The following is a 13,522-nucleotide window of genomic DNA, read 5'->3' on the forward strand; positions in this document are numbered from 1 at the left end:
CGTTCAGCATTACAAAGCCGGCAAAGCAAACGCATACTTTGTTTTTCCATCCGCTTTCAATACAAATTTTTCAAAAATACGTGCGCCCTGCATTGCTGGTCACTCTGACAACTATCGAGTGAGATATTTATCGCACCCTCCGTATGTATCGATAGCTATTAACAGCTGCGCTGCCAATCGAACTTTTGTTATTCCACAAATTGCTGGACGTTTCAATAGTCTTGGTGCATTGCTTTTTGCTGTCGCCAGCAAAATAAATTTTGTGAAGTACACGTAAAATATTTGCAGCTTATAAATATATTGCGCATATAAATTTGGCAATGTCATTAACTGTGGCTCAATAAATACACTTACATATATACAAAAACATCCAAGAGCAAAGCAAAAGAGCAGCAACAATGGCTAATTTGACCTTGTTGTTTCTAACTTTAACACTTTGCGTTGCCAGCACTGTGCAGCGGCAATTGGTGCTGGAAGACATAAACGGGAAGCAGAATTTGGAGAAAGATCAGAACATAGTACACTATCAGCCAGAGCAGGTGCATCTAGCATTTGGAGGTACGTACCTAATAAATGTATTCTACAAGTATTACATGTATACATGATAGAATAGTGTTAAGCAAAGGCGAAATATGCGTATAGCTGTATATAACAGTTTATTGCTGTCGCTTATGGCAAATGAAACAATCAAGTTTAAAGTTCAGCGCAAGTTTTTTAACCCCTCGCCCAAAACCAAAAAAAAGTGCGATGCTTGCTAAAACTTACCGGCATTTTTCGTTGATATCAGCGTTTAAATTGTTTTAATACATATGTTTTTTTGCCATTGTCGAAATTGCTGCGCAATAGTTTAGACTTGATAGCATGACAGTAACTCCCCCCAACCCAACCCGGAGATATGTATGTATGTACATACGCACACTCATGCAATATGCGGTTGCAGTTACAGTTGCAGTTGTTCCCGTTGAGCCATACAACCGCCCCTAACACGAGCAACAACAATGAAACAAAGAGTGCAATAGAAATTTGCGCGCGTCATCCGTTAACGCAAGCCACAGAATGAGGCTAAGGCTGATTTGCTGATAAATGCGTAAAATGCATATTAATATATACATATTATACATTACTTAGCTCTCGTATGTTAGGTATCGTCGTCACATACTAAAAAAGGTCGCACAATGACTTTAGTTTAATTGGTTCTCATATGCGATTCCGTGATAAGCGTAATGGGGAGCAAAACAAAGAAATCAAATGACAATAAATATGCTGTAAAACTAATTCAAAACATCAAAAAGAATAATGTATTCAATCTGTCTTCTGTTTAATTTTAAATTTCTTATAAGTATTTATTTACTATTAAGTGCTCGAACCTTCGGTATCACAATCATACTCTAATAAGGTCACACTCTAACTAGAGTTCAGTTAGAATATTTTGTATGTGACCGGTCACGCGGATAACGATATAAAAAGCGAAGCAGAAACTTGTTCCGAGACGAATTCTAGCCATAGATAAGGAATTAATAATTTAGTTCGGTCAACTTTTGTTTATTTTCTCGTCTTTTGCTTCCTTCTCCGAACTTATCTCTTAAGTATTTTATGTTTACCGCTCAGTGCTGGAATCATAGGGATCATAATGATACGCTAATTAGGTCACGCTCTAACGAGAGTTCAATTTAAAAATTTTGTTATTTGGGCTCGCGATAAGCGATGCGAGAGACAAAACAACAAATCGAAAAACATGTCGTAAAGCAAATTTAAATATAAATTATTTGCACCAACTGTTTTTTATGCAAACACAAATTTAAATAAATATATTTCGGCCCACAACTCAAGCTTGTTTTTCATTTTTGTCTTGTCTTCTCTTTCCGTTTTTGTTTGCTCATATCCCCGCCTGTTAACTGCTGCTGCGCCTGCTCCTGCTGCTCCTGTTGCTCCTGCTGTAATTAGAGAGCACCGCCAGCGAAATTGTTGTCACTTGGTCAACGCGCGAACTGCCGCCATCTGCAGACAGCATTGTCGAATATGGATTGACAGATCTTAAGCAGCGCGCTTATGGCAAGGCCATTCGATTTGTGGATGGCGGGCCCAAGCAGATGTCTCAGTACATACACAGGGTACGCACACACGCACATCCTCACACACACAGAGATGTGACTCAAGATTGTTAATTTAATTTAGGTTACGCTCAGCGAACTTAAACCCAACAGCAGCTATGTATATCACTGCGGCAGCGAGTACGGCTGGTCTGCCAAATATCAATTCCGTACCATTCCCAGTGCTGATTCCAATTGGTCCCCATCACTGGCTATCTACGGGGATATGGGCAATGAGAACGCCCAGTCGCTGGCCCGGCTGCAGCGAGAGACGCAGTTGGGCATGTACGATGCGATCATTCATGTGGGTGACTTCGCCTACGACATGAACACAAAAGATGCTCGAGTGGGGGATGAGTTTATGCGCCAGATCGAAACGGTGGCCGCCTACCTGCCCTACATGGTCGTTCCGGGAAATCATGAGGAGAAGTTGTAAGTTGAGCAGCAGCAGAACAGATCAGATGAGTTCAGATAAGGAGATTGTTTATTGGATTCGCCTTGCAGCAATTTCTCCAATTACCGGGCACGATTCAGCATGCCGGGCGGCACAGAGAATCTCTTCTATAGCTTCGACTTGGGACCGGTGCACTTCATTGGCATATCCACGGAGGTTTACTACTTCCTTAACTACGGCTTGAAGACGCTGGTCTTTCAATACGAGTGGCTCAAACGTGATCTGGAGACGGCCAACCAGCCAGAGAATCGCGCCAAGCGACCTTGGATTATCATCTATGGCCATCGACCGATGTACTGCAGCAATGAGAATGACAACGATTGCACCCACTCGGAGACCCTAACCCGGGTCGGCTGGCCATTTGTGCATATGTTCGGATTGGAGCCGCTGCTGTACGAGTACGGCGTGGATGTGGCCATATGGGCGCACGAGCACTCATTCGAACGTCTCTGGCCCATTTACGACTACAAAGTACGCAATGGATCGCTCGGCTCGCCCTATGAGAATCCACGTGCACCGGTGCACATTATTACCGGATCGGCAGGCTGCAAGGAAGGACGCGAACCTTTCAAGGGCAAGATACCCGAGTGGAGTGCCTTCCACAGTCAGGATTATGGCTATACGCGTCTCAAGGCGCACAATGCCACCCATCTCTACTTTGAGCAGGTCTCCGATGATCAAGGGGGCGCCATCATCGACAACTTCTGGCTAATTAAAGCCCAGCACGGGGCATACAGCGAACTGTAAACGGTTCAAAAGGCTAACTAAATACAACTTAAACAACACACACACACAATCACAACTGTAGCAACTGGCAGTATTACGAATGCACATTCTTCAAAATATGTATACATATATATATTCTTCGATATATGTATATAGAAATAGATCAATTTATAGCTTATTTTGCTCCCTTACACAACTGCAACTGCAATTGTAGCCCAGTATAATATGAACGGACTGTATTTGATAACTGTAAACACTCCTTAAAATTAGCCAATTTTATTTTTACACTTTTAAAATGTACAAACTTATGTATATGTTGATATATGTATGTATGTATATCAAATATGTCTATTAATATCCGCATTTTTGTATCGCTTGTAATTTTGAGCTGTTTTTTTATTTTCCCATATCAATGGGTAGGATTAAGGTTGAGACAAATAAATCTCATTGATATATAATTATATATTTGACCAGATTCTCTCAATTAACAAATGCCAAAAAGATGGCTACCCATTCTTCGCGATTAATAACTTATCATATTAAGTTCGATTTAATGTATATATATATTATACATAATAAATATGTCCGTTAAAACTAATTGCTAATAAGCTAGAAGTTCATTTAGAAATTACGATATATATTGCGGAAATCTGTGATCGATAACCCAATATTAAGCACCCAGCCAGGCGCGCGTGCCACGTTCATCGATAGCCGATAAAACGTTGGGCGCGCAGCTCTAGCTGAATTTGTAAATATTGTACATGTAAATATACATGCATATGTGCATACGACTATCGACTGTGAATAATTGGCAACATGTGTGCCCTGTGCTTCTCCCAGAAAGTGTGCTGGACATTGTCGTTACCTGGAACACGCGTGACAATACAAATGAATCTCTATGCGAATACGGCATCGATAGCATCACTGAGCAAAGTGCCAAGGCTGCTCAAGGACCCACAGCGTTTGTTGATGGCGGCGCCCAGAAGGCCACACAGTACATACATCGCGTAAGTAGGCAAGAATTGAATGAGCTGCCAATACAGCATGTCCATTGACAGGTGACACTGCCCAAGCTCCAAGCGAACACAACGTATCGCTATCACTGCGGCAGCCAATTGGGCTGGTCGGCCATCTATTGGTTCCACACGGCACTCAATCACAGCAACTGGTCGCCCTCGCTGGCCATCTACGGCGACATGGGCGTGGTGAACGCCGCCTCGCTGCCGGCACTGCAGCGCGAGACGCAGCTGGGCATGTACGATGCCATACTGCACGTTGGTGACTTTGCCTACGACATGTGCAATGAGAACGGGGAGGTTGGGGATGAGTTCATGCGCCAGGTGGAGACGATTGCCGCCTATGTGCCGTACATGGTCTGTGTGGGCAATCACGAGGAGAAGTAGTAAGTGTGCTCGCTTAGCTGCAATCTAATGAGTGGTTCTCTGATTCTCTTTCGCCGCACAGCAATTTCTCGCACTATGTCAATCGATTCAGCATGCCCGGCGGCACGGACAATCTGTTCTACAGTTTCAACTTGGGACCAGTGCACTTTATTGGCTTTAGCACCGAGGTCTACTACTTCACACAGTACGGCATTAAGCCAATTGTCATGCAATATGATTGGCTCGAACGTGACCTGATCGAGGCCACCAAGCCGGAGAACCGCGCCCAACGTCCGTGGATCATAACCTATGGCCATCGTCCGATGTACTGCAGCAATGACAACGGCGACGACTGCGCCAATCATGAGACAGTCGTGCGCAAGGGTCTGCCCGGCTTGAACTTCTTTGGTCTCGAGCCGCTCTTCTACAAGTACGGCGTAGACGTGGAGCTGTGGGCGCACGAGCACTGCTATGAGCGCATGTGGCCCATGTACAACTATACCGTGTACAATGGCTCGCTGACGGAGCCGTATGTGAATCCGGGCGCACCGGTGCACATCATCTCCGGCGCTGCCGGCAATCATGAAGGTCGTGAGCCATTCTTCAAGGAAATGCCACCATGGAGCGCCTTTCACAGCCAGGACTTTGGCTATCTGCGCCTCAAGGCGCACAATGCCAGCCATCTGTACTTTGAGCAGGTGTCCGATGACAAAGGCGGCGTCATCATTGACAGCTTCTGGGTGATCAAGGAACAGCATGGACCATATACCCCCTGAATATGTGATATTCCTAAGGACTATAATTCATATTCCATATTCCTATCCATATAAAACCAAATATATATATTTTATACCATTATTCGAATAAATGATATGCACATTAGCAAAAGTTATTTTACTATAGTTCTATCAGATATCTGGCTATATTTACCATATATACTTCATGCACCGATGCTTGCTCTCCTTTGCAGACAGCCTGCAGGACATTGTCGTGACCTGGTCGACGCGCAGCTCCACCAATCAGTCCCTGGTTAACTTTGCGCAGGACTATGTGCACGATGCGCTTAGCTCGGTCAGCGGCAGCTGGCAATTCTTCCAGGATGGAGGCAAGCAGGGGCGCTCCCAGTACATACACAAGGTGACGTTGTCGTCTCTCAAGCCCAACACACACTACGAGTACAGCTGCGGCAGCGATTTGGGCTGGTCGGCGGTCTACAGCTTTAAGACGCCGCCAGCAGGAGAGGATTGGTCGCCTTCGCTGGCCATCTACGGGGATATGGGCAATGAGAATGCCCAGTCACTGGCTCGACTGCAGCAGGACTCGCAGCTGGGCATGTACGATGCAATCATTCATGTGGGTGACTTTGCCTACGACATGGACTCGAATGATGCGCGCGTGGGCGACGAATTTATGCGCCAGATCGAAACACTGGCCGCCTATGTGCCGTACATGGTCTGTCCGGGCAACCACGAAGAGAAGTAGTAAGCATAGTAAGAACAGCTATTTCATAGCTTCCTCTAATTAATCAATTCGTTTGATGCGCTGCAGCAACTTTTCGAACTATCGCGCACGCTTCAACATGCCCGGAGATGGGGACAGCTTGTGGTACAGCTTCAACATGGGTCCCGTGCACTTTGTCTCGTTCTCCACGGAGGTCTACTACTTTATCAACTATGGCTTGAAGCTGCTCACCAAGCAGTACGAGTGGCTGGAGCGAGACTTGGCCGAGGCCAATCTTCCCGAGAATCGCGCTAAGCGACCCTGGATCATCACCTATGGCCACCGTCCGATGTACTGCAGTGACGACAAGGAATACGACTGCAATGCCAAGCTGGAGACGTACATACGCAAGGGTTTGCCGACGCTCGAATGGTTCGGACTGGAGGATCTGTTCTATAAACACGGCGTCGATGTTGAGTTCTTTGCCCACGAGCATTTCTATACACGCTTGTGGCCCATTTACGATTTTAAGGTCTACAATGGCAGCGCCGAGGCGCCCTACACAAATCCCAGGGCACCCATACAGATCATAACTGGCTCGGCGGGCTGCAATGAAAATCGCGAACCCTTCTCCAAAGATCTGCCCTCTTGGAATGCCTTCCATAGCAATGTGAGTAACGGCTTGCATTTTTGCAAGCAACAAGACTATCGCTAGGCAATCTATCGATAACTGTGGCACGACTTCGTCAACACAATCGCACAGCTATCGAAGCGCTGTTCAAACCAAACTTAACGGAACATGCTCCAAAGCAGCTGCGTTGCTATAGAATTTCTTGCCTTACGCTAGAAGCTTTTTAATAATACAACTAATGGAACTAATTTTAGCATATACAAGTCTCTTCTATTCACTTATTAATGTGGAATTTATGTCAGAGCAAAGCTCATCACAGCAACATTTGATGGCAGCATTTCTGTGCTTGACAGAAATGTTGCTAAAGCAACTGCAAATGTTGCTAAAGCAACTGCAAATGTTGCTAAAGCAACTGCAAATGTTGCTAAAGCAACTGCAAATGTTGCCAGACATTTTTATTGATAAATTGTCGTTTTTGATTGAGTTTTCCTGGTTTTCACTTGCAGGACTATGGCTACACACGGCTTAAGGCCCACAATGCAACCCATTTGCATTTCGAGCAGGTCTCCGACGACAAGGACGGCCAGATTGTCGACTCCTTCTGGGTGATCAAGGACAAACACGGCGCCTACAACTGAAGCTGAACTAAATAATAAATATGTAAATTTGTGGCTTGCTTATTTCATTTAACATATGTAAAATATTAAGTTAGATAAAAAAAATATAATATTGTATACACACATATATAATATATATCTATATATATAGCTTGAGGGAGAAAAAAAAAAATGAATTGCACTAAAGCTGAAATCGTTGGCGTTCGCATCCTAGTAGACGGTGCCCGAAATGCCGGCACCATAGTTGTAGCCAGCGCCGCCAATAGGTGGCACGCCGCCCAGCGCTCCCAGACCGCCGCCCACGACGCTGTTGCCGTAGTTGCTGCTGTAGTAGCTCGACGGGTAGCCGCCGGCGCCGAAGCGTGTGTTGTAATAGGGATAGCCAGTGCCGACGCCAGCGCCGAGCCGTGAATTGTAGTAGGACAGCGCATAGGGATTCGAATTGTAGCCGCCGACGCCCAGCCCAGAGCCATAGCCGCTCAGTGTAGATCCATAGGCGCCCAGAGCGGAGCCATAGCCGCCCAGGGCGGAGCCATAGCCGCCCAGAGTGGAGCCATAGCCGCCCAGAGCGGAGCCATATCCAGCAGCGCCATCTAGCGTCGAATAGCAGTAAGCAGAGATTAGTTTTTCATAGACGTAGCTGGTACGCTCCTTTGCTAGCTCGCTCACCTAAACCAGCTAAGCCGCGCGTTCCATATGGATTGTAATAGCTGTCCACGCCGCTGCCGTAGCCGTAGCCAGCACCCAGCGTGGAGCCATATGCTCCATAGCCGTTGCCGTAGCCGCCGTAGGCGCTGCTGCCATAGCCAGCGTTAGCGCCGTAGCCGCCGTATCCGCCGTAACCAGCATAACTACCATAACCACCGTAACCACCGTATCCACCGACATAGCGCTTGTCCTGCTTCTTCTCCTGCAGCGGCGCATAGCTGCTGGCGGCGCTCACCTGATCCGCCGTCGGCGTTGCCGCCACCTGTTCCTGATCCTGCGCCTGCACCTGCGCCGACTGGCTCTGCGCCTGAGCGGATGCCAGCAGCAAAGCTGCAACGAATACAATCTGCAAGCAAAATGATTCTTAGTGCTCCGCCCGCCGTAATCCAAGTCAGAGGCGAGCTTCGCTCGTCGCTTACAAAGCACTTCATGTGGTGGCCGCCTTTGGTTCTGTGGATGTCACTTGGTTTGGCTGCTCTCGACTACTCGCTGAACGTTTCTACTGCGCACGCGTCACCTGACACTCGTCTAATGCCAAGCCAACCCCAGTGGCCGTCGCTTTTATACACCTGCCCAGCACACACACACACACACAGACGTAGGAAGAGTGCGAGACAGCTTGAGAGTTGAAGCTGCAGCTGCGGCTCGTGTGAGTGGGCGGATTCAGTGGCTGCCACCGCCTTGGATCGATGCGGTCAAGAAATTATGTTGGGTTAAGTTGAAAGGCTTTACACAAGCTCACATTCAATTGGAGATGATGGAGATAGAGAGAGAGAGAGAGAGGGAGAGATAGTAGACAAAGCAAGTTAAGCAACAGAGAGAGGGAGAGGGAGAGAGAGAGATTAAGTAGACAAATTCAGTTAAGTAATAGATACGGAGAAAGAAAGCGGGTGAGAGAGTTGAGCAACAAGAAAGAGCGAGTGATATATACAGAGAGAGAGAGAGAGAGAAAGAGAGAGAGAGAGAGATAAAGAATAGAACAGATAAAAGCCAAGAACGCAGGGATACAGATTGAGGAAGCAGAAGGAGCCATGTGTGTGTGTGAGAGAGAGAGAGAATATCTATAGTAAGATAGATATATTACATACAATAGTATTATTCCATATACTATTCCATTTGTTCTATTTACTATACCACGTATATCGCAACCTGTGTTAACCCGCTTTGTCCGTCCAACCTCTCTCAAATATTTACAGCTTAGTTACTTTCGATTAATAGGTGTTTCGATACTCCATGTGTTTATAGGCTTGTTTCATAAATCTTTTAATTAATTACAGTTATACCAAATAGTGCATAATCTTCTAAAGACTTTTACAACTTCTAAAATTTAACGATTTATACATTTTTGGGCTCGACTTTAAGTTACTAAATGTTCCTTATTTCCCGCTTTATTACCTCATCCATCCCACTCATATTTCTCTCTCCCTATCTTTTCCTCTCAACAGCTCTAGTTACTTCCGACTTCGAGTTCGATTCGATTTATTTCAAATATTGTTGATGATCGATCAATTTATGGATCAGGAGATAAGCAGTTCGACAGATCGAATTTTGTCAGGCGAAATATCAGATTACCAGATCGCCGGATCGTCGGGTCAGTAGCTCACTAGATCAGTAGATCGGCTCCACAAGTCGCCAGCTCAACAGGTCGACATTTGTGACAGTCGGCGTGACATGGAGCTAACGAGTATTATCAATATTCCCACGATCTACGACAATTACGAACTATTGCGAACGATTGCCAAGCGCGGCTTGAGGCTTGAGGCTTGCGGCTTGCGATGACAAATGCTAATTGAATCATTAACTTGACCCTGGCTATACTAATTGCCCAACATAAAACAAAGCTAAACAACAACAGCAACAACCACAATAATAACAATAACAATAACAAACATTTAAAATCGGAGTCTTTAAAATGGAATCGGTGCCAAAAGATAAATACACACATATGTACATCATTCAATTGCATTTGCTTCTATTGTAGGAACGGATACGCAAAACTGGGTCGTGATTCATTTGGATATGGATGTGGACATGACTTGGCCTTTCCTTTTCACTTTTTACAAAAATAAAAAATTGTTAAACAAAAAAACAATTATCTTTAAATTAGCCAATTTTTATTTGTTTTTTAAATTTTTACTACTTTGAGTTGTCATTTTTTTGCCACATGTCACACAAAGCGAGCATTTATGAGTGTTTGCTTCCAATTGGATTTAGCACTGGAAGCGGAACTCATGGAGCAAATCATGTAAGGGAGAAAGAGAGAAGTCCAACTGGCATATTGAATATGGAAGAATACTATAGGAATTGGAGTTGGAACTGGAACTGGAACTGAAATAGTTAGTCGAACAGTTTCCAAATGTAATTGAAACTTGATGTGGGAATACAGATAAAAGTGGGGCAACAATGTAAGAGAAGAACAGCCTGAAGGGGTAAATTTATAACTGTTATGAAAAAGTTTCCATATAGAGTGGAAATTGAACTAAAAAGTCGAAAGGGAAGTCGAACATAGTTGATCCAACTCCACAGAGAGTCATAATCATACTAGGATTATTTATAGAGATTCCAGGAGTAATGAGTATACAGGAGTACTCAGTACTTAGAGAAGAACTTAGTAAGGTTAAAAGTTAGCGATTAGTAGAGACTTAACAACATACAATGCTCAAAAGCGGAAAATTATATAATAATATATTCAATCATTATGGAATGCATATGAATCATAAAAAACCCATTGAATATCCCAATGAGCAAACAAGTGAGCTCAAACTTCCAATTGGAATAGTCAGGCGGCAGTGGAACGAAACCTAGATCTGGTACATACGATGAATCATATGCAATTGGAAGTATATGAATGCGTGTGAGTGGGACTCCAATTGGAAATGTGTAACAGCTAATGCGCAGGGCAAACAACTCCTGTTTACAGAAATGAATATGTTTATAGAAAATAACTATGTGCACATATGTACTTGTGCATGTGTGTGTGTGTGTGTGTGTGTGTGTGCTTTGAGATATGTAGAAATCGTAATTGTCATACATAGATGTCAGCCACAAAAATATGAGTGAAGCCACATTGTTCGATACATGTGAAAAGTGTTAATTCGTTTGGCTAAGCGTCTATGCAGCTAAGCAGAGGGACGATGGGAGGGCGGTGGCGGTGGCGGTGGCACTACGGCCGGCATGGCCGCCCCCTAAAGCTGGCCCTGGGACTTTTTTTCTTCTGCTGTTAGGCATAGCGGCACACAATGATTCTTCAAATGCCACGTGAATCGAGCTGTGCGACATCATTTCTTTAGCCAATGAACACACACACACACACTCATACATAGGCACGCGCACTCCGGGTCGTATACGCAATGTGCACTGAGAGAAACGAACTATATCTAGCATTCAAATGGTAAGAAAATTGCAAAAGAATTACTTCAGCTTGGGATCAGATCAGATTCTTTATAATGTTATTTTTAGACCCATTCACTCAATTGAAATGGGTATATTGGTTTTGTGCAAAGTACCTCATGATGTGAGTCAGTCAAATGCACTTTTTCTCCAAGTGTACTTTAATTTGAAGAATGCCCACTCGCAAAATGTTGCAAGCTTTTCGTTCAGTGTACGATTTACAACTTTACTTTGGCAATGGCTGTTTGCACCGTTAGGCTTTTAGGGCTAAAACCAAAACAAAAGGAAAAAAAAAACCAAAGATTTCTTCAGCTACTTTTTGTTGTTGTTGCTTTTCGAATTCGTTCAACAAATGTTTTTGTGTGGCAAAGTTTTCAAAACGAGGCGTCGAACTGTCTGTGACTAAACGAACGAACAACAATTGCGTTGTTCTAATTCACCACTCAAATCATGAACAACCCATAACAACAACAACAACAACAACAACAACATTGGCAGCTTAACGCCCACCAATTATATTTACAAACCCATTTTTAATTATAATTGAACAACGTCTCTCAAAAAAAAGTTAGCATTAAACTGAACAAGCAAAAGTGATCTAGTCGGGCATGCACGACTGCCACATACCCTGGCCATAGCCTGGCTATACATGCGTGTAGTGAACGACTATGTGTTTGTATGACAGCTCGACTGATCCGAGATCTATCGATAATGTGTCACTTTATTAGCCACGCCTACTTTTGCCTTTTACATAGAACCTTTCAAGCCCATATCAAAGGGTATCTCAGTTTCTGAGCAATTGGAAACCGCAATCAGTTTCCCAGCAAATGAAGCGAGTCCAATCAGGAGGGCGGCTGCTGCGAGGGGGGCTGGGAGAGCAGGTGGGCAGGGCTGTGTGACGGGGGGTGGCTGCTGATAGTTTGATGAATAACTTGCGGCAGCGAGTGCCTTGAGCACAGCTCCACGTTGAACTTGCACTTTGCATAATTGCAAATTTGTTTTTCTCAGTTTTCGCAGTTTTTCTTTGCAGTTCTCGCAGTTTGAGTTTTTCCCTTCTTTTGCTTTTCAAGAAGTTTCACACAATTATCCATTTATGTGGGCATAAAATTCTTGTGCGAATAACAAAAAGAAAGAACAACTAACATTAGTCAGAGTCAAAAGTCTCACACACTTGGACTTGGCCCTGGGGCTGAGGTTTGGGCTTGGGCTTGGGCTGGGTGAATGCAACTGCTGCACTGAGCGAAAAACTTGGGCAGCTTAGGCAAGTTAATTTGTCAATATATCAAGTACTATACGCAATTCTATATATAGCAATTCAACAATTCTGACAACTGGATCGCTATGGATTCTCCCACATTATTTTATATATCAAATAAATAGTTTTTTTTTTTTTTTTTTTAAAGCTCTGAGCGGGTATTGCTGCAGTCGGTAATGACTATTTTATATATGTTTATTTTAATTACTTATAAGAATTTTTGGATTTTCGGTATTTCCATAATTTATAGACTTCATACACGCTATTTTCTCGCAGTGTAATCCTACTGCAACTAAAACTGCATTAGCTACAGCTATAAAAACTGCAATTCTCGAAAATTAAATCAATTTTCGTAATTTTTTGTTGTTAATATTTCATAAAATTCACATAAATTTGATGACTCACAGAGTCTTCTCTTCTTCTTCTTCCTCAATTGTATTAATGCACTGAGAAAAAAGTGAATCACTAGATTTTACTTAAGTATTTTACCTCATGGTATTAAATCAGCTTCATTTACAGGGTATCTGCTCTGCTGTACACCCGACTAGTGCATCGGAAACATTAAAGCTAAAATTGTTTCAATTGCAAATAATAGAAGACTCTGAAAGCATAAATGGTTGGCGAATTTCAATGGATCGTTATAGTAAAGAGAACAATGACTAAGTCTGACTTTCGCCCTGACTCTGACTCTGACTCTGGCTGGGGCTCTATCTATGTAGGGTTAAGAGCTAGATGACATTTTCATAAATCTTTTCGCGGTTCAGTGTAAGCTGTGAGAAGAGTGCGAGCATCAATTGTAATGGCATTGTCTTGACAGCGATCGAATGCC

At 43.8% G+C, this 13,522-nt stretch overlaps 3 protein-coding genes across 5 annotated transcripts; 2 read left to right on the forward strand and 1 right to left on the reverse strand.

The window, feature by feature from the left end:
• The first annotated feature begins 165 nt into the window (after positions 1 to 165).
• On the forward strand, positions 166 to 5,540 carry LOC108618874 (acid phosphatase type 7). 2 transcript variants are annotated; one of them, XM_018015074.2, is made up of 4 exons: positions 166 to 558; positions 4,111 to 4,277; positions 4,329 to 4,672; positions 4,735 to 5,540. In XM_018015074.2, exons 1-4 carry the CDS (start codon positions 399 to 401, stop codon positions 5,426 to 5,428), a joined length of 1,365 nt encoding a protein of 454 aa, XP_017870563.1. In that variant the 5' UTR covers positions 166 to 398; the 3' UTR covers positions 5,429 to 5,540. The 2 variants fall into 2 exon arrangements, with proteins under 2 accessions (XP_017870563.1, XP_017870560.1); XM_018015071.2 differs by lacking the exons at positions 4,111 to 4,277; positions 4,329 to 4,672; positions 4,735 to 5,540 and adding exons at positions 1,945 to 2,111; positions 2,176 to 2,522; positions 2,595 to 3,868.
• Positions 5,541 to 5,594: 54 nt separating this feature from the next.
• LOC149267782 (acid phosphatase type 7-like) lies at positions 5,595 to 7,472 on the forward strand. Its single transcript, XM_089473191.1, has 3 exons — positions 5,595 to 6,133; positions 6,201 to 6,762; positions 7,230 to 7,472. Exons 1-3 carry the CDS (start codon positions 5,595 to 5,597, stop codon positions 7,359 to 7,361), a joined length of 1,233 nt encoding a protein of 410 aa, XP_089329317.1. The 3' UTR covers positions 7,362 to 7,472.
• LOC108618884 (uncharacterized) lies at positions 7,389 to 11,852 on the reverse strand. 2 transcript variants are annotated; one of them, XM_018015085.2, is made up of 4 exons: positions 11,555 to 11,852; positions 8,468 to 8,774; positions 8,010 to 8,394; positions 7,389 to 7,933 (listed from the first exon to the last, which is right to left on the reverse strand). In XM_018015085.2, exons 2-4 carry the CDS (start codon positions 8,477 to 8,479, stop codon positions 7,551 to 7,553), a joined length of 780 nt encoding a protein of 259 aa, XP_017870574.1. In that variant the 5' UTR covers positions 8,480 to 8,774; positions 11,555 to 11,852; the 3' UTR covers positions 7,389 to 7,550. The 2 variants fall into 2 exon arrangements, with proteins under 2 accessions (XP_017870574.1, XP_089331809.1); XM_089475683.1 differs by having other exon boundaries at positions 8,468 to 8,785.
• Between the last annotated feature and the right edge of the window lie 1,670 nt (positions 11,853 to 13,522).

This window comes from Drosophila arizonae, chromosome X, assembly GCF_054131065.1.
Source record: "Drosophila arizonae isolate 15081-1271.41 chromosome X, UAZ_ARI_1.0, whole genome shotgun sequence".
NCBI lineage: Eukaryota > Metazoa > Arthropoda > Insecta > Diptera > Drosophilidae > Drosophila > Drosophila arizonae.